Source organism: Zootoca vivipara, chromosome 13, assembly GCF_965207765.1.
Source record: "Zootoca vivipara chromosome 13, rZooViv2.hap1.1, whole genome shotgun sequence".
Classification (NCBI taxonomy): domain Eukaryota; kingdom Metazoa; phylum Chordata; class Lepidosauria; order Squamata; family Lacertidae; genus Zootoca; species Zootoca vivipara.
Window position 1 is genome coordinate 31,347,146 of NC_142596.1, and position 21,173 is coordinate 31,368,318.

Below are 21,173 nucleotides of genomic sequence, written 5' to 3' on the forward strand. Positions count from 1 at the left end.
TGACTAGTAAGTTTAGAAGAGGGACCAAACTCACATTTTTCATTGTCAGGCATGATGACAGTCCACAGGGAAATAAAAGATAAATACCCACCATCTAATATGCTGTAAACCGCTTTGAGATTTTTCTTAAAAATATAAAGCAGTATAGAAATGAAATAAATAAATAATAATACCGGTATGCCCACCATATGAATACTCACCATCTTACAAATTTCATGCCCTTGCTATATCTGAATGTAAGCTTGGCTTATTCAGACATTTGTACAACATTTACAGTATCAAGTTGTATGTGTAAATTAAGATGGATGTGCTGGTGCTTATTGGATTGTTCGTGTGAGCTGACAGGGATCTTCCCTCCTGTCTTTTTCTCCTTTCTTTCTTTCCTCTTCTTTTTCTTTTATTTGATAAAGAAATGCAGATAGGCATTTTCGCACTGCCTTCCCTTCCCTTCTGTAAGGCTGCTGTGCCATTTACCCCAATCCCCAACCACGTCTCTTTTTTGTCTTCATGCCTATCAACCAACACACCTTGCACCAAAAGGCAAAGGCTGTCATGCTTAATAGGCCTGGAAGAAAAGAGCAAAAAAATGAATGTAGCAAGCAAAAAAGCAACACAGATTCACACTATTTGGTGAGCATCTTGATAGAGCAGTGTCTCCCACTGCTGAATCAAAACCAGAGGCACTCTTATACCTGAAAAGGTCAACAAGAACTGTTTGCCCTTGCTAAAGTCCTGAGTGCTTGTCTTGACTGCAAGGAGGCAGCCCAGTGCATTGACTCAAGCAGAGATGCAGTGGGCAGCCTCTTCTTGGGGGACATTTTACTTTGATCTCACAAGAGCCTTTCATTCTTTAAATGGCTTTATTTTTTCCCCAGCATGCTAACAGCTTTCTTGTGGCAAACCAGTGTGCGCTGGCACAGAGTTTAAATATTGTTCCATGTATGCGACTGTGTGTTTTATTATAAATCGACCGTCATTTCCTAATTCTGTATCAGGCTTTGCAGAGCAAGCTGCAACTCCAGAACAGCCAATTCTCAGAGTGGAGTACAAATCAGCTTTCGCTAACCACCGATACAAAATTCTCAAACCTATAAATTAAATTAATAAAAGGACAAAGACTCCTTTTGTGCATTTCCAAAGCCTGGAGGATTTTACAAATAATAAGACGGGAAAGTGATTTATACTCCTAGATTAAAAGCTGGGTTGGCACGCACAGCTCTTTAAAAAGAGCACAAAACTTTCATTAACTCATTCGGGAGCAATGTTTTAAAGTCGCAGCTTTTGCTGTTCATTGCGAAAAAGAGCTATACAAAGAGCAGGTTAGCTACAATCCAAAAAGGCTGAGGTAGGGGAAATAAATATTGTATGGGTCCCATCAAAGTGGGGAAAATATGTGAAACAAAGTTAAACTATATGTATTTGGCACGTTTAGCCAGGAAATCAAATCATGCGCTGAAATGTCAATAAAAAACAGAAGACATTTCATTACTGGTTACAGCCATCTTTTTTCAAAAAGGGGGGGGGGACACCCCACCCTGCTTTCAAGAAAAGAACTTTAAAGTTTAAACACTAGTTAGTTTTTTTAATCTTTCTCACCCAGAATCAAACAGCTTTTCTGCCACCCACAGTTCCTGTCTCATACTCCAGCCCATCAATATGTTAAAAGTAGATTTTGCCACCTACCATCTTCTTGATGGACGTGCCAATCACAACACCTGCCAGTCCCTCCTTTGCCCCCTTACCAGTTTCAAACCCCCGTACTCGTTCTCCCCCCCCCCAGTATCATTAATTAACTAACAGCAACAGATATTTCTCTGTTCCCCTTTTATCCCAACTATGTTTGCCAACTGCACTGTTTTTCATCATACAGCTGCCTTGAGAAATCTCCGTAATGTATAGAATATTCAAAACACACACAGCGAGAGCTTAGATTTATTAATTTATTTTTAAAGGCTACAGAAGGAGAAGTGCCATACCTGGAACATTTGGAACAGACTCGCCTAAGAGAGGCAGTGGTGCACAGTGGTCAGAGTGTTGGACTAGGACCTAGGAGACCAGGGTTCAAATCCCCACTTGGCCATGAAGCTCACCGGGTGACCTTGGGCCAGTCACTGCTCTCAGCCTAGCCTAACTCACCGGGTTGTTGTGGGGATTAAAGGAGGATGAGGAGAACCCTGCATGACACCTTGAGCTCCTTGGAGAAACGTGGGGTATAAATGCAACAGTAAATAAACAAATGGGGCTATCAGCCTAGCGGCAAGGAAGGAAAGAATTTCTCCAGGTAAATCCTTCTATCAGTCAAACAGTCATAGTATCTCCCAAATAATCTTGAGACCTGTTATTTGGTGAGGACACCGAGATATTCAATACTAGAGCGCCCCAACCTTCCAGATGTTTTGGACTGCAACTCCAAGCATAGCTGCCAAGTACCCCGTTTTCCCCGGGAAACCCCCGTTTTTTCATACCATTTCCCAGCGGCCCCCGTATCTCTTCATCTCCTGTTATTCTCCCTTATATTTTCCTGCTGGCGGCCTTTTTATTTTCTGATTTGCCCATTTATGGGCACCGAAAATGGCTGGCGCCGGCTTCGAAAGTCGCGTCTACGCATGTCCGGAAGTGCGTAGACGCGACTTCTGATGTCGGCGATGGCCATTTTTGGTGCCCATAGATGGGCAGAGCGACACTGGAAGTTGCGTCTATGCACTTCCGGACATGCGTAGGCGTGACTTTTGAAGCCGGCACCGGCCATTTTGGGTGCCCATAGGTGGGCAAAGTGACACCGGAAGTTGCGCCTACGCAACTTTCGGTGTCACATGGCTGCCGGTCCCAGATTCTGCAGTCTGGGACTTGGCAGGTATGACTCCAAGTGGGACTGAACAGACAGAAAGGGGAGGGAACCTTCTTTTAGGTGTGAAGTTGACATGTGAAATAGACTGAGCTGCCTCAACCCTAGTGACAAGTGAGAAATCCCTAACCCTCTTTAACAACCAAATAATACTTCCCTTAAATAAATTTATTGAAGTTCTCGCATACTATTGTTTTTCAGCTGATGTGCGCCATCACCATGGTTACTTTTAAAAAAAAGAGGAAATAGGAAAGGAAAGAGAGGAAGAGACAGAACAGGACATATATAGTAAATAATTAAAATGGATCCTTCTAATGCAGACAGGGGTAAAAGCAGGGGGTTGGAGCTGAGCAGGTTGGAAACTGCTGTCCATCTCAGCCAAGTTTTCCATCAAGAAGCCAAATCTTGTGGACCCTTAAGAATGTTGTGAAATGGGGACCTGGCCTCAAAAACAGAGGCGGGTTCCTGCAATTCCACACCTGTTAGTCCATGGGCGTTTAAAAGCCTCTTACAGGGTCGCCATGGATTAGACGTCTGTAACAGGCTGCCAGGATTAACCTGATTAAGAGCTGCGATTGGGGCAAGAGAGATTGTGTGTGTTTGGAAGGGGACGGGAAACGTTTCCAAGGGAGAGTGAGGTGGGGTTTGGGTGGTCTCGCAAGAGAGAATGCACGAGCAATGGCAAGATGAAATCCAATCACCATACAGGAAGCTTTCGCAAGGCTCAAGACAAATCCTTAAGAAAACAGAAAAGAATCCGGGAGCGAGAATCGGGTTACCGCTGAAACTACAACTGGCATATTACCAATGCATGTATGCTTCGTGATTGACAGACGTTCCTCTGGATGTCAAGTGCTGGGTGTGCTATCTTCGTGTACTTCAAACCTCCTGGGATTTGCAGAGTGAGTGCATGCCCCCAGGGATTGTTCCATCTTGCTTATAATTTTGTCTTTCCTTTTCATTTCTTTTTTCGCAGAAAAGAAAGCTAAATCAACTGGAAAAGGCAGGTCTGCGTTAGGGGGTGCTGCTTGAAGCACTGAGCACTAAAGGTTTAAATTGCCAATTTTAGGAGCATGTGAGTTGCTCAGGTAAATCACATAGGAAGCTGGTTTATACTGAGTCAGACCCATTGCTCCATCTAGTTCACTAGCAGCAAGAGCTATCCAGGACCTCAGCCATAGATCTTCTCCCAGTTCCGTCTGGAGATTTGGGGGGTTGAACCTGGGACCTTCTACATGGAAAGCAGGTGCTCTACCGCTATGCTACAGCCTTTGCCCTGTCACTAGCTTTGTGGTGTTCCAAAGCATGCCTTTGCATGTGCACAGGTACCTGGAGGTTGGGGTAGCGGAAAGGTTGTGCATCTCACAGTATCATGGCCACGTAAGTCAAGCAAGGTGCGTGCTTCAGGGCCCCTGCCCAAGTCTACTGTTAGGAAGACAGGAAGCTGCCTTCTACTGAGTCAAGCCATGGGTCCATTTGGCCTAGTGCTGTTGACACGGACTGGCAATAGCTCCCCAGAGATTTCGGACAGAAGGGAGATGGACCTTCTGCATGCAAAAGCTTTCCCCATTCATTTCTCTGTCATTTAGGGAGTGTAGTTCTATGACAGAGCACCTGCTCTGCATGAAGAATTGCCCAGGTTCAATTCTCCAACTTCCTCCTCCTTAGTCTCACCATTGCCCTTGTAGAACAGGAAGGAGGAGGAGGACAGGGGCAAAACTAGAATGAATTGGCTATGCCTCTCATTGGCTCTGACCCTGCCTACTGTTTGGGCCCCATGCCTTCTGCCCTATCAGTTCCAATGGGCACCGGGCACCACTGAAGACAGCTGAAAAAGTGTGTGAAACAGCTACTTGTGCAGAAGTACGAATGCCTTCCAGACTGTTGTTCGTTTGCTTGTTGTTTTGTACTACTGTTGTTATTGTTGTTAATATTATTTTATTAACATTTTGAGTTACGAATCACTTTTCATATAAATTGCAAGACAATGCAAAAGTTCAACCTGTGCAGAAGTATCGAACATATTTTGATTTTGTCCCTCTGGATACAGCTGAAGAGAAATGCCTTACATTGCATGGAGATTCATTTTTCATGCACGGAAACCCATGCGCCAATATACGAGCGAACATGTGCATGTTTGGGCACGAATAAACAACATGTTACATTTGTGAAAGCAGGAAACAGGATTCTCCCCTTTTCAAACCCCGACATGCACAGAATATCTGTGCACAAACTCACAATCAACTCATCTGAATCCTTTTTTAAATATCTGGTTCGCGTTTATTTCCGTCTATTATATTTCAGTTGCAGCTAGAGAAGAAAAATGGTAATCCCTTTCTGGTTTGGCAGGGCTAAAGAGTAAAGATGCAATACTTTAGAACCAGCCTACCATTCCCACCCCTAGACTGTCTTCCTTGTAGTAGCCTGGCTTAAGATCTGGATCCTGCATTATCACCAGACCATCACATTCTTCAACTCTGAAATCAATTCAGTCTCTCTGTAGCTCTGTAGCTCTGTAGTTCTTTCTTTCCTACCCTAATGCAACCCCCGACTATTCAAATTGTCAGCTACCGCATTTCTATTTTTGCTATCCTTGCCTCTCATTTTCTTAGCAAGAATGAAAAGCAGAAGAGAAAGGAAGGGGGTGGAAGGGAAGCAGCAGAATTTTTTTATCTCCTTTGTTTCATTACAGTTGGATTCACAAGTGCTTCTCAAAAGCCCTCAAACCTGGGCTCCGCACATCTGTTTGTCAATTGGGCCTGCTAATTCCAGGCGTGCCATGAAAGAACATATAACAAGCCAACAATACATTACACTTGCATCTCTCATTGAAACACAAAACCCTCTTCTCCAGCCTATTGCTGTCAATTCTGATGGACAGGATTCCCACCACAATTCAGAATGTGCTTTCCTACAACAAGCTAATTTGGACATAATGAAACTTAGACTACCATTAGCTCTTTTTAAAGCTCCAGGAATCTGAGCAGGTCTATCAATATCAGACAGGCACCTTCACTGCCTTCTAAAACATCATTTGTACAGGCAACCCTACCCAGGCATGCAAATTCATTATGTATATTTGACAATTAAAAGCCGTGGGTTATATCTATAGATCATTTCATGACATTGCTTGTTTTAAAACGTTTTAAACTTGAGTTTGATGTTATCTGGATTCAGCTTCTGCTTACTGGTTCTCACCCAGTCTATTTACCAAAGCCAGAATTCGACACAGTACTTCCACTGCCACACATGCAGAGATGTACAGGTGAAACAGAGCTGTGTGTCATCAGCATACTTACAGCACCCAGCAGTTTCATACAGGTGTCAGGCAACATGCGGGGGGCTGCAGAAGGGGCTGTCCAAATACCACGAAGCAGTGCTACTCTGTCCCAGTTCAGACAGATGATCCAGGGAGATAACACAGTCTGATGGTATCAAAAGCCACTTCCTGAGATATTTCCTTTCCTTCCCAAACTCTTTCAAAATACAGTGGTCTCAATTTCTCATAAAATGTTTGCTTTCTCTTGGAGGTGGGGAGATCCCACTTGTCTTTGTTCATTTTTTTAAAAAAAAATAGCTTCTGAAAATACGTATACCTCCCCCCTCCCAGAAATATTTGACTACCAGGAGGAGTGCAGAGAGAAGAAACACCCTGGTGCATCTATAGGGTTGCCAGACTCAATAGTGGACAGGGCTTCTGTGCCTTTAATTGCCCTGCCCGCTTTTGAGTCTGGAAACCTTAAAGAGAAACCAGCAGACCCTTTGCTTGGAAATTAAACGAAGGGTCTGCTGGTTTCTCTTTAAGGTTTCCAGACTCAAAAGAGAGCAGGGCAATTAAAGGCACAGAAGTCCTGCCCTCTATTGAGTCTGGCAACCCTATGCATCTACAGCAACACAAGTGGATGCCTCCATCTGCCCCAGCCGCAACAAAACATGTCTCTCCTATATCGGTCTAAACAGCCACAGCAGGCATTGCAACCTTCCAACAGTTTGACTTTATCCCCCAAAGTGCACTCCTCTGTTGTTTGCTGAGACAAACGGAACACACACACACCAACAAATTATACAGGTTTGTATATTAGTTTATATTTGGTTATATCAATTAAGTATCTTCTACTCTGTCTTAACAGACTGTCTCACAGTGAGCCATGGGTAGCTGGTGACAAACGTACAATACTGTCCTTCAAATGTGTACCATACATTTTCAAAATTGCCTTAAATTGCTCTAAGATGCTTCCTAAGTTTTTCCGTAAGAGCCATGCTCCATAGTCTATCCTGCCATGCTTCTAGCTGTTTTCCAATATTGTCCTACAAGATTTCCAGCTGCAGACATAACTGAAGGAGAAAAGAACCTTAAGGAAGAACATTTTGGCTTAAAATGGGTTTTATTGGGGACTCTCTGCATTACCATTGAATACAATTCCAATCCAAACAATGAATTTGCTTTGCTTGGTGTCTACGGACAACTCTAACATATGCTCTAGCTGTGACCACTGGTTCTTAAATCATCTACATAAGTGGCCTCCAATGTTTGGAGGCCAATCTTGAACCCAACAGACATTTCAGGGACCCTTTTCTTTTCTTTTTAAAATTATATATCAGTAATATGGTAGGCCTGCTGTTACAACCCATCTTAGATCAGGCTGCAATCCAGTTCTAGGCCCCGATCCAGAAACTGAAGAATGGGGAATCTTTTGCTCCTCCAGGGGCTGCTGAACTACAACTCTCATCATTCCTGGTTGTTATGGCACGTTTGCTGGAGGGTTGAGGGGAATTGTAGTTGAGCAACATCTGAAAGGCCAAAGATACCCCACACCTGATCTATACTGAAACAGCTTTGCTGCTCTTTGTATCTGGGAGACATCACCAATTCCTGAATGAGCCTGCCTCCACCATAGCCTGTTCTTAAGCAATATCTTGACTCTCCTCACATCAGCATTTTGCCCAGTCTATTTGGAATATATCACTTCAAAACGCAAGAACAAACAACAGCAACAACCCTTCCGCTTATTTTAGTTTTGGTTGTTCTGCTCAGCTGGTTGTGTCCCAAAACACATCCCAACAAGTTGGAGGTGGGGTGAGAGTTAAGCTGCAAATTTCTTCTTTTAAAAATTATTTTATTGCCCTGATTATATTGGATTGACTCTGTATTTACAGAGAATAGGAAAGCACCTGCAAAGCGTTAACAGTATAAATACATGGCTCTGGAAATTTATTATTATTATTTTATTTTATTTTTAAAAACCCATAGTGTATCTTTAGAGAATCTGGCCATCTTAAAGAATTGTCAGTGGTATGCCAAAGCCACGTATGGGGAACTCTCGGTTGTTACAGGGAAATTTCCTGGACTGACCCTGTGATGTGGGCTTTCTGGAAAAGTCTGAAGTTGAAAAATTTCCACCGCAAATTAGGACAATCTGCCATGGGGTAATTTTCAGTCTCCATCGAAAATTTATCTGATGCCCTAGAGCAGTGTTTCCCAAACTTGGTTCTCTAGCTGTTTTGGGACTACAATTGCCATCATGCTTGGCCACTGGTCTTGCTAGGTAGGGATGATGTGAGTTGCAATTCAAAAACAGCTGGAGACCCAAGGTTGGGAAACACTGCCCTAGAGAGTGATCTAATCTGGCATGTTGATCTTACTTGCATTTTAAGAAACAAAGCTAAAAACTTTTGAAACTACTGAGTTTGTCTGATACTGTACTGCATTTTCAAACTGGCATCCGTTAATTGTTACTAATAAACTCATGAAATGGAAATTTTTCCATTGAAGAATAGAGCCCTGGAAAAATGTTCCACCTTTTCTGCTCCACAACAATCCATTGCTACCCAGGGGTCTGGAAGGAAAATAAAGTGTGCAATCTTGCAACACCAGAAACAGCACACACCCTCCATGCCTGATCATGAGCATCTCAGGCAGGAGACTGTGGGCAAGATTACATAACAAGAGCCCCATGGGATCAGGCGAAAGGGTCCCCATCTAGATCACAGTGGTCAACCAGATGCCCCAATGGGAAGCCCACTAACAGAAGCTCCCTCTCCCCACTTGTGATTCCCAGCAGAGACATACTGCCTCCAACAGTAGAGGGAGTGCCCAGCCATCATGGAAACACATGCCATGTCTGCTCAGAATGAAGGTGCTGGAGACAAAAGCTGGGTTGGCCAACCTTTACTCAACAGGTCCAAGAGATCCCCAAGTTCAACCAAGAGCCTATTCTATCGTCTGATCTCACTTCTATATGAGGTATCTGAAGCAGTGTGTATGCACACGAAAGCTCATACCAATGACAAACTTAGTTGGTCACTAAGGTGCTACTGAGGGATGCGGGTGGCGCTGTGGTCTAAACCACAGAGCCTAGGGCTTGTCGATCAGAAGGTCGGTGGATCAATTCTCCGCAACAGGGTGAGCTCCCGTTGCTCGGTCCCTGCTCCTGCCAACCTAGCAGTTCGAAAGCACATCAAGGTGCAAGTAGATAAATAGGTACCGCTCCGGCGGGAAGGTAAACGGTGTTTCTGTGTGCTGCTCTGGTTCGCCAGAAACGGCTTAGTCATGCTGGCCATATGACCCAGAAGCTGTACGCCGGCTCCCTCGACCAGTAAAGCAAGATGAGCGCCGCAACCCCAGAATCTTCCGCAACTGGACCTAATGGTCAGGGGTCCCTTTACCTTTACCTTTAAGGTGCTACTGGAAGGAATTTTTTTATTTTGTTTCATCTATATATGAGCAGCTTTCGTGATCCCTTCCTTCCAATGGTAGATTGAGTTACAGCACCCTACCACTTCCTTGCATCCTTAATTCCGCCCCACATCTCCCCATAATGACATCAGGTGACTGACAGCTGTCAAAGTTCAAAGAGGCTTTCTGTTGCTGCCAACCAGCTAATTGGCTGTTTCAGCGACCTCCGCTGAAGGCACGCCGTCAGTGCCGTACAGTTGATTGTACATGGAAGAGTCAAAGGGGCTTGCTGCAATCGCTGGTGAACTAAATGGTGGTTATAGGTAACCTCTCCTATTTGCAGGAAGTGGTTTGGATTGAAACAACAACAACTAAAACGCTCTGTAGCAAGTGGACTCAAATTGCTTGCTGAAAATGGAACAATCTCTCTCTGCAGACACGTATCTTCCAATATGTCATTGGAAGGGAAGATGCAACAGATATCTACAGGAAATCCACAAGACATGTTTGGCAGCTTACCTCGTAATGGTAGTCCATGCATGTCAGATCTCTCCAGCAACGATCCCCTCGGATTTTGATCAAACCCTGTCAAAGAAAAGGAGGGGGGGCGGAAAAGGGAGGTTCTTTTTTGCATCACAATTCAGATAAGAATTTAAAAGCTGTATTTAATAAAAGGTGTTAAAAGTAATTTCCAAAATATGGATCCTGCCTTTCAATGGCCTTTCAGCATTTAGAAATGAAAATACAACTAAAAACCAGGAAGGTTGGGGGTTAATTAAGCACCCACAACACATGCAAAGGCTATGAACATTGAGTGCTCCTACAGTTCCTGAGCACACATGTTGTCCCAAAAATATTTTGGTTCAAAAGCAAAGCAAATGGTGCATATGGCATTTTTAACAATACATCAATAACAATAAGCTAGTGGTGATGTGATGTTTCTACATCAGTTTGCACACACTGCTTTGTGTGCATTTCCCCCTAATATAATTATTATAAAACATCACTATACCCTTTGCTCTACACATTTTCTGTGCTCTTTTTTTATTGGCTGGAGTACTGATTCACAAAAATTGAAGTAGTGTTTATTTCAAATGAGAGCTGAGTTTCAGCACACATATTGGTTTGGGAAGTGTGAATTAGGTAGGTTTGCATTTTTTTTAAAAAAACTTAAAGTAGATTAAGAACTTAAGTCACACTATTTCACAGGGGCTATGGAGTTTATTGCTGGATTGATATTGTGTACAGTATAATGTAATATTGCTGCTTAGTATGCCTTCATTACGTACAGTTATACCTTGAATGTTGAATCCATTCCAGAAGTCTGTTCAACTTCCAAAACATTCGGAAACCAAGGCATGGCTTCTGATTGGCTGCACGAAGCTCCTGCAGCCAACTGGAAGCCGCAGAACCCACGCCGGACATTCAGGTTCCAAAGAACGTTTGCAAACTGGAACACTCACTTCTGGGTTTGCAGTGTTCGGAAGCCAAAACATTCAACTCGCAAGGCGTTCAGCTTCCGAAGTACGACTGTACAGTGGTACCTCTGGTTGCGAACGGGATCTGTTCCGGAGGTCCGGCCAGATTCCGAGGTTTCTACAACCCGAGGATCACTGTTCTGCGCATGCGCACAGCGGTAGACCACTTCTGCGCGTGCGGCGAAACACGGTTCAATACTTCCGGGTTTGCCGCTTTTGTAATGTGAAGTTTACGTAACCAGGGGGTTACGTAAGCCGAGGTGCTACCATATTATGTATTTTTTAAAATTACAATGTATTGCTTTTTATTATGAATTGTATCTATATACACTGGTACCTCGGCAACCGAACGATTCAACTTCCAAAGGTTTCGACTTCCAAAGTCGACAATCCCGGAAGTCTTTTCACCCCGCGCGTGCGTTCTGCGCCTGCGCAATGTGGCACACGCGGTCGGCGCATGCGCAGAAGCGGTGCTTCAACAACCGAAGACCGACTTACGAAGACGGCCGCTGAACGGATCGTCTTCGTAAGTCGAGGTACCACTGTAACTGGCTTTCTTTTCATTGCAATTCCTGAATTGCAGAGGGTTGCACTAGATGACCCTTGGGTCCCTTCCAACTCTACCATTCTATGATTCTATGGTATTGTATGGCTATTATGTCTCAATAGATTTCAGTATGTTCAGTGCTGGGTGTAAACCATCTTGCGTTCTTCTGACAAAGTGCAGCATAGACGTTAATAGACAGATATGTGATATACAGAAATAAAATAATAAAAATATAAAATGCAAGCTGAACAAATTTCTCCTCCACCTCTAATGTGAACAGAAATAAGAAGGATGCTGAAAGCCTATAAGATACCTTCACAGCGCTGGAACTGCAGCAATCCAGATTAGAGAGATCACGTTGTGTTTTTAGAACAACTGGAGAGGGAAAGAAGGCAAAGAGAGGTGTGCAGGAGAGCAGTCCTGCTTCTCCCTCGGGTTACAAAAAGGTCAGCAGGTAAAAGAAAAAAGTTTGCAGCACTACAATGGGAAGAGGAAGAGGTCCACCAATTCAAAGGCTGGCAGTAATCTCAGGATTGAATTTCGCGGCCTCAAAGTCAGGACGGAAGACAAAGGAGGGGGCGGGAGGGGAGAAGCCAGCCGTGCCAAGCAAGAAAGATGCCCGTCCAAAGAACAAACCTGGAAGCAGGAAAGGTGTATTTGGAAGCCTCAAGGTATGTGGGACTAGAGCACCCACCTTTGATGTGTGCTTCTGCAGGACATCCTGATTAAGATCTCACAATAATATCTCAACCAAAGGAGGCTTCGCTAGTCAAAAGGATGTTCCGGACACCTGCGGCTCTGCTTTCTGGTAGTACATTTAATGACTACCTTCTCCTTTCCCCCCAATAAGGTGGTCCATTGTCTTATGTAATTAAATAAAAGATGGGAAAGGAGACGGACATCAGGCTTGGGAAGAGCAATGAGACAGCTGGAAGATCTGTGTCGGGAAAGCAAGTGAGAGGAAATGTGAGGGTGCTATCCAGAGAAACTGAAGCTACATGAGAGATAAAAGTACAGGATTGATTGATGGCTCAATGACTCTCTTCTATATCAAACAGGGGCAAAGATATAAGGAGCAGGAGGAGCAGTTAAATTCCTAGATAGTGGAATATCTTTTTTTAAAGACTCAGCCCTATGTCACCGCATAAATATACTTTCAGATAACTTCTCAAGATCTACAGAAGTTAATGTTTTGGTGAAATATGTACTAGTCCTTTGGAATCTAGCAGAGGGACCGTCTAACCAGCTTCCAAGGACACTCACGGTGGCTAAATGTCTAATGCTTCCTAAGAAGAGCCTGTTGGATCAGACCAGAGGTGCATGTCGTCCAGAATCCTGTTCTCACAGTGGCCAATAATAAGCATGTGGGAAACCTGCAAGCAGGATCCGAGTACAAGAGCGCTCTGCCCTCCTGCAGTTTCCAGAACAGGATTCTTTGGGGGAAGCCATGACTGTTGAAAGTTGTGTCATGCTGCCCACCCACCCCATGGTCAGTGGTCAATCAAGTTGGGAGCTGGAGTCCAACAACATCTGGAGGGCAACAGCCCCTCCCAACCCTGATGTACAGGGAGGTAACAAAAGAAACAGGGGACATGAGAGACTCCATGGAGTCCAACCTGTAGGATAATTGGTTCCCCCTCAATAGAAAACCTTTAAAATACTACAAAGGGAAAAGCAGCCTGTGTGGTGTAATGGTTAGAATGCTAGACTAGGATGTGGGAGGCCAGGGTTCGAATCCCCATGCAGCCGTGTAGCTCAGTGGGTGAACCTGGGCCAATCACTGTCTCTCAGCCTAACCTACCCTGCAGGGTTGTTGTGAGGATAAAACAGGGAGTGGAGAACCATGCACACCACCTTGTGTGTGGGAGGAAAAGATGGGAAATAAAGGTTTTTTAAAAAAAAGAAAAAGAAAAGAAAGCTTAGAGAGAATGGGAGCCTCGATGGGCCTGTTGTTGTTGTTGCTTTTATGTGAAGCCACACAAGCTATAAAGTTACAGGCTGGGTTTCGTGTCAACTGCTTGATGTTTCAATAGTCTGTTTGGACTGAAGCCACCTAATCGACTGGAGGGCCACACCCTTCCCTCTCCCAACCACCAACTTCTCACTTAAGCCAAAGAACCTTATGCAAAAGCCGGCTAGGAACAATGCAGCCTTTTGCTGTGAACCAGGGAGCTGTTTTGCCTGTGATTCAAATAGGCCAGGTAGGCAAACGGGCTTTGCAAATCAGACCGCTCGCCAGCCGGCGGACAGTTACGCCACACCCAGCCCAGGATGACAAACTGCTTAAGGGGGGAAAAGACAGCTCACTTCTGAAAACTTGCTGAATAACATCATTTGGGTGTCCACAGCGCACTGCAACACATGCAAAATCCTCCACAATCCCATAAGGTATATTGTTTAAAGTATTTTTTGAAAATACCGTGTTTCTCATATTATAAGACATGTCTTATATTTATTTTTTCCTCAAAAAAACACACTATGGCTTATTTTCAAGGGATGTCTTATTTTTTTCCTCCTCCTCCTGCTGCGGCCGGCATTGCTGCTGTGCCTATCACTATGTCTTATTTTCGGGGTATGGCTTATATTCCTTGAATGCTTAAAAATCCTGCTATGGCTTATTTTATGGGTATGTCTTAAAATATGAGAAACAGGGTAATAATAATAATAACTGATGCACCACTCTATATCACAGTTTCTAAGCGGTGCACAGTAAGGATATATTTTAAAACCGCAGAAAATCATTTAGGCGAAGTTCGTAGCTTAGTGGCAGAGCAGCTGCTTGGCATGCAGGGACACAGAAATGAAATACGAGTTTTGTCTGTGCTGTGCACAAAACGCTATAGAAATACATATCACACAGTTGTGAGAAGGAAGGGGAGGGGAGAGAACAGGCAAAGCTGATAGGGAGTATTCTCCTTCCTTCCAGTGTTCTGGCCAATGAGTGTAAAGCAGGGGTGGGGAACCACAAGACTGGGGACCAAATCTACACCCCTTGCCACAGAGGCTGCCTGGGCCTCCAAAACAGAGGCTGGCAGACATTGAAACCAAGGCTTCCCAAACCAAAGCAAATGCCTACCACCCTTATTGTTTACTGGAACAGTTACAGGGCTTCACTTATGCTATTTCCACAATTCTGACAATTGCCCTGTGAGGCAGGTCAATTGCAGATGAAGGGCTCAGAGTGTGTAGCTTGAATAAGGCCACCCACTGAGGCAACAGCAGAGGTCCCAGCTGGTTTCGAGCACAGCCTCTTCTCCACTGTCCTTCTCCAGAGAGCAGCAAAAGACTGTTAACTCTGGAAGGAAAAAGTGTTTGAGGAGCTAAAGGGCATGTGTCTGTACTACTTCATATAAGGACAGGAGAAGAACCTGCTGGATCAGGCCAGTGGCCCATCTCGTCCAGCATCCTGTTCACACAATGGCCAACCAGCTCTGGGGAAACCCGCAAGCTGGATATGAGGGCAACACCACTCTGCCCACCTGCAACGACTAGCGACTTGTATTCTTTGACTTAATACCTCTGATAGTGGAGGCAGGACATAGACATTGTGGCTAGCAGCTCTTCATAGACTTGTCCTCCCTGAATTTGCCTAATCCTCTTTTAAAGCCATTCAAGTTGGCGGCCACTACTGCCTCCTGTGGGAGTGAGTTCCATAGATTAACTCCTGTGCCGTGGGAAGAAACACTTTCTTTCATCTACCCTGAACTCTCTCAACAATCCACAAACCAATCCTCCACAACATTTCGCCATGGACCAAACAAGTCTTTTCAAATCAGCACTCTGTTTATCCCAAATATGTTAGAAAACCTCCAGTTCTTTGATCCCAACCCTTCAGTACAAGGAATCTGGAAACTACTGCAATAAAAAGGTGTGGTTCCTTATTAACCGTACTCCGATTCCTTATTAGTTTATGTTTATGGAAGAACTGGCTCTGGTAACTCGGTGGTAAAAGTGTCAAGGAACATGTTGACCTGCTGGGTCTCACTTACTGGGAAAATGTTGCATTTAAAAGATATTAATCCTCCCCAGTTTTGTTTTATTGTTGTTGTTGTTTTTTATTGGCCCTTTTTGAAGTCCCTCACTATGATAAATAAAATATGGGCCTGTCTCAGAGAGGTAAAAGTCTTTGTTATCTCAGTTTCCACACTCTGGTCAAGAAAGAGATTTGAGCCAGTGTGGTGTAGTGTAGTGCTGGCCTAGGATCTGCAAGACCAGGGTTCAAATCCCCACTTGGCTGTTAAGCTCAGTGGTTGACCTTGGGCCAGTCACTGGCTCGCAGCCTCATCTACTTCACAAGGTTGTTGTGTGGATTATATCAGGAGGCAGGGAACAATGGACCCCACCTTGAACTCTTTGATATGGAGGCAAGGAGAAGTTCAGGAGCTTTCACTTCTGTTTTAGATTAATTACACCCCATTGCGATGTCAGAACCTGGACAAACTAGTTAATCTTAACTATGGCTCGTTGAAAAAAGCCACCTTCAAATCAGAGTTTATTATGAAGCTGGCTTGTTTCAACAAACCAAGTTTGAGATGGTAACCATGTGGTTTAGCACATGGATAGGGATCCTTTCTCAACTCGAGAGCTGCATTCTGTCATGCGTGTCATTCCCAGGGCCAGATGGACAAAGCAGACAGGCCAATGAATGTGAAACTAACTTCTGTAAAGCTACAAAAAAAAAGTCAGCAGTGTCTACACATGCCTCTCTCCATCCTCTGCCCAGGCAACCAAGAGGTATGATTACAGTAAAGGGACTTTTATGCCTAAATAGGACCAGTGTGTCTGGAGACAAAACCGTAGCCTAGAACAGCACTCACCACATAGGTCTCATCTGCACTACACATTTAAAGCAGCATGGTACCACTTTAAACTGATTCTCCCAAAGAATCTTGAGAAGTATAGTTTTTTAAGGCTGCTGAGAGGTGCTAGCTAGGAGGTGCTTATTCCCCTCATAGAACTACAGAGTTCCCTGGTTTGGTTGGAAATTGTACCTCTGTCAGGAGAGCAGGGGCCTCCTAGCAATTCCCAGCACCTGTAACAAACTACACTTCCCAGGATTCTTTTGGGGGAAGCCATGACTGTTTAAAGAGGTACAATGCTGCTTTAAATGTACAGTGCAAATAGCACCTGCCATGAGAGAATTGCTTAGAGGCTGTGAGAAAAGCTCCAGCCCTGCCAGGGCCATCTTAAGCGCCCCTGGCGCCGTGGTGTGCAGGATCCCTCCAGCGCCCTCCCACCCCGTTTCCCAGCGCGGTGGGTGGGTGGGCGCAGCGCAGCTGCCACAGGCGCTGCTGCGCGGCGGGCGGGCGGGCACAGTGCGGTTGCCGTGGGCGCAGCTGCGCAGCGGACCGGCCGGCCAGCGGGCGAGCGCAGTGGTGCCCTGCACCACCCAGCCTGGCCATAGGGCTGGCCCTGAGCCCTGCAAACCCAAAGCACCCCTGGCTTTGTAGCCTTTGTCTCCTTCCAAGGCAGCCGCATAGCTTTCAAGTTTTCCCTTTCCTCGCGAGGAAGCCTATTCAGCATAAGGGAATTTCCCTTTAAAAAGGGGAGAACTTGACAGCTATGGGCAGCCGGCTATCTTCCTGCATCTCTGAATCAGATGTCACTGGATCGCACTGTGGAATTTCACCTCTCCTTCCCGTCTGTTGCAGTTCTATGCAAGTCACTGTTCTGCGCTCGCCTCTGACAGTGGAGGAAGAGCTTGGCTATTGTGGATAGCCTTTTTTTCTCCATGAATTCCATGAGTCCTACTGTTATGAGATGGGGGGACAATGACTTTCTTCTATGCACTTTCTCTATGCCATGCCTAATTTTATAAACTTCTATCATATTGCCTCTTACTCTCCCTTTTCTTTAAACTAAAAAGTCCCAAATGCTGCAACCTTTCCTCCATCCTCTGGATCATTTAATATATATTTTGGAGAACTGGCCAGGAATAACAAGGCTGGAAACACTAAAAAAAGAAGTAGCCACGTACTTGGGCAGGACAGAGGACAGAACCAGTGAATAATCTAGTACCTGCATTGTGATATATTTTTGAGACCAACTAAGTTTGTCATAGGTATGAGCTTTCATGTGCATGCACACTTCTTCAGATACTGCATGCACACGAAAGCTCATACCAATGACAAACTTAGTTGGTCTCTACAGTGCTACTGGAAGGAATTTTTTATTTATTTTTTGTTTCAACTACGTCAGACCAACACGGCTACCTACCTGTAACATATGATATATTTTGTTATTACTTTCCCCTCAAAATGGCAGGGACGCTGAAAAAGTAGTTCTATTCCATATCGCCCTTGTCATGCAAACTCCACTTCTTTTCATCTTATACAGCCTACCTCGCCCAAATTTGGCCCTGTTTCACAATGATAAATCCCTAATAATTAAAACGTCATTCACGCATTAAGCCAGTATGAGCCACATTCATGGTGGGGGGTTTTTTTAAAAAAAGAAGACAAAAAAATCTTTCAAAAGTAGGGGGAGGGGAGAGGGAGGGTGAGCGATAAATAACTATATTCCTCTCTGCTGAATTTCTCCCTCCCCTCATTTCTCTTTATAATGCAGATGTCAGGGTGATGTCCCCACCCCCCTCTTCTTCTGCAGAATGTCAAAAAAGAACAAAGCCATCTTTGATCCTTTTTCAGGCCAAAATTTATGCCAAATAAGTTGGAGCTGGGTGGCTGGGTGGGTTAAGAAAGACACACACAAACCCCAGTGGAACAGCTCAAGATGACAATGAAAGGGAGACTGATGGCCTTAAGCTACGTTTCCAAAATTCAATTGATGTAAGCTTGGGAAACACTGGTTTTGCAGGGAGGATTTGTCATGAAAAATTGTAAGCAATCAAAGTCAATCTGATTATGACAATTCTGAGTCAACCTGAAGAATATTTTTTATTTTATTTTATTTTTTCATTTCATTTGTTTACCGCTATAAATTTTTAAGGGGAAAAAAATCTCAAAGCGGTTAACAGCACATGAGAACATATAAAACAATCCAGAATAGAACGTTACTGAAGAAAGTCAAACATAAAGTATGCATTCAAAGCAACAGAATGAACAAGAAACTAAAATACTTTGAAATAAATCATCTCTAAAGGAGGTCAACTGCGGAATGCACATTTAACGCAGCAAAGTGAACAACGACAACAATAAATGATCTTACAACATTTCAAAATAAAACCTTACTAAAAGGAGTCAAATATAAAATGCACATTTTAAAACAGCATAATTAGCAAGAGGGGGGGAAATAATACCATAAGCCTAGAACTTATCTGCAGCTGTTGCTGCCAGTCTTGTCAACAGTGGTCCGTGGTGGGTGGTGGCTGTAGAGGCTCAGTGACCTGAATCTGCATTAAGAGGCAGCCAAGGCAGCCACATGAAATCGCTCCGCTGGGCAGCTACCTGAGGTGGTGATGGAGGCAGCACTATTGGCCTCTGTTGCTACCTCTATTGCCATTTGATAGATTTTCATCTTTGTGCACCCCTCTCCTACCCAAGCCCCACAAATTAAAAGTGGTGCACACAGGGGGGAAGGGGAACACCCTCCATGGAGACAAAGTAAGCAGATTCTTGGAAAGCATTTTTGGTGCTTGCTAAAAACCTTTGTTTGTTTGAGCAAGCCTACCATGGAGTTTTTAATACAATTTAGTACAATTGTTTTCGAAATACTGGTTTTATACTATATCATATTTAATGGGTTATACTGAATGAGGTTTTGCTCAGCATTATCATTTGTCTTTTATTTGCTGCTCTCTCCAACTCATTTCGCCACCCCATCCTTTTCACAGACACAAAAAAGAGGAAGACGTTTGACTTTGAAGACTTGCTGTGAGGGGTGGGTGAATAGGATTTCTGAAAGGTTCTTGGGGTCTTAGCTGCTATGTGCCTTTTTAAGCCATGGAGAGGCGGGGGCAGGAGGCAGAGAGATAAAAACCACAGAGTTTTCTTGCCAAAGGGCTATGACTCCGACAAATGAAGCAAGATCAGAAAAGTACAAAGGAGGCTACTAAGAAGTCAAGTATGGGATCTCCGCAGAGTACGGGACGGCTGCAGCTGGAAGGTCAGAGGTCGGAACGTTGTAGACATCACTTTCCAAAAATTCCCATGAAGCTTCGCTGCAGAAAGTCTGTCCCTTTCCCATTTCTCATGTACAGATACCGAGGAAGCATTGCAAAAAACAAAAGGAGGAAAGAAAGCGCCCTTTATGTTCCACTCTGGCCCACGTTAATGCAATAAAACCAATTGGGATAATTACCCTCCCTTTCAGAGTCCTAACGGCAAAAAGGAGGAAGACGTGGCTGTCAATTAAAGCTGCTGATTGCAGCCCATTTTGAGCTTGATTTCAAACACATAGGAATGCTGTAAATCCTTGGTTTCCAGCATCATATCTAATGTGATTTCAGAGCTGGCGAGCCTGCAATGTCAAAATTCAAAGCAATTTGGAGAGCAGAGGGGAGGAGGAAGGAAGATGGCTCATCTGACTTCTCAGCTAATCAGATTTCCACCTTTTGCAGTAAGTGCTTTTGCGAAGCTGCACAAAAGAATGGAAAACCCCAAAAAGTAACAAAGGGGTAGGGGAATAATGTTATATTTTAAAGCTTAACTTTGTGGAATAGCCTTCACAGGATCTGTCCACAGGCTGCAACCATAGAGCAGTTTTCCACCAGTACCTCCAATGGTGCCTGCGAATGTTTTCTTGAGTTCCACCCAGACTAAGCCGCTTCTGGAGAACCAGAACAGCGCACGGAAACATTGTTTACCTTCCTGCCGGAGCGGTACCTACCTATCTACTTGCACTTCGACATGCTTTTGAACTGCTAGGTTGGCAGGAGCAGGGACCGAGCAACGGGAGCTCACCCCGTCGCGGGGATTCAAACCGCCGACCTTCTGAGCGGCAAGCCCTTGGACAAATTCATGAAGGATGAAAAGGCTATCAGTGGCTAACATGACACTTTCTCAACATTCTAAAGGTGGCCACAATCTTGGAGTCCCCTGCGATAGAGGCCATGGGCCTGCCTTTGGAAGAAAGGGGAGGATAAAATGAAATGAAATGAAATGAAAGATAAACAAGCAAATATAGTAAGAATGAACTCACATTCTTAACATAGCTCAGGCATCCCCAAACTGCGGCCCTCCAGATGTTTTGGCCTACAACTCCCATGATCCCTAGCTAACGGGACCAGTGGTTGGGGACGATGGGAATTGTAGTCCAAAACATCTGGAGGGCTGAAGTTTGAGAATGTCTGCCATAGCTCCTTCTGTATGCAAAATGACCCACAAGAAGAAGTAATTGGTAGGATTTTAGAGGGAGGTGGGGAACCGTAAGCTTTGCAGAAACACAAAAGATGGTGAGGAGATGGACTCTAAATGAAGGGAGTGACAGTGACAGGGCATTCTCAGCAGCCAGAAAATGATCAGCATTGGGGTGGGGTGGGAAGAATGGAAAACCAGGGAACGAGAAAGTTTCCTGAAAGAAGACACAGCCAACTGACACCTAAGCAGGAGACCCAGCTCTGCAACATTGTGCTGCAGGGTCCACGTTAAAAAATCATATTGTGGACTTTTTGAAAAGCGTTTTTTTTTTCTTGCCTTGCAAGGACGATTGAAGAGCAAGGGTGAAACA

The 21,173-nt window shown here is 44.4% G+C and overlaps 1 protein-coding gene across 2 annotated transcripts in view; it reads right to left on the reverse strand.

The window, feature by feature from the left end:
• LMF1 (lipase maturation factor 1) overlaps positions 1–21,173 on the reverse strand; it is a 161,505-nt gene that overhangs the window by 89,337 nt on the left and 50,995 nt on the right. For both annotated transcript variants that reach the window (XM_088657377.1, XM_088657378.1), the window contains one exon: positions 10,041–10,106. In XM_088657377.1, coding sequence (XP_088513503.1) covers positions 10,041–10,106 — 66 coding nt within the window. The remainder of the gene's footprint in view (positions 1–10,040; positions 10,107–21,173) is intronic.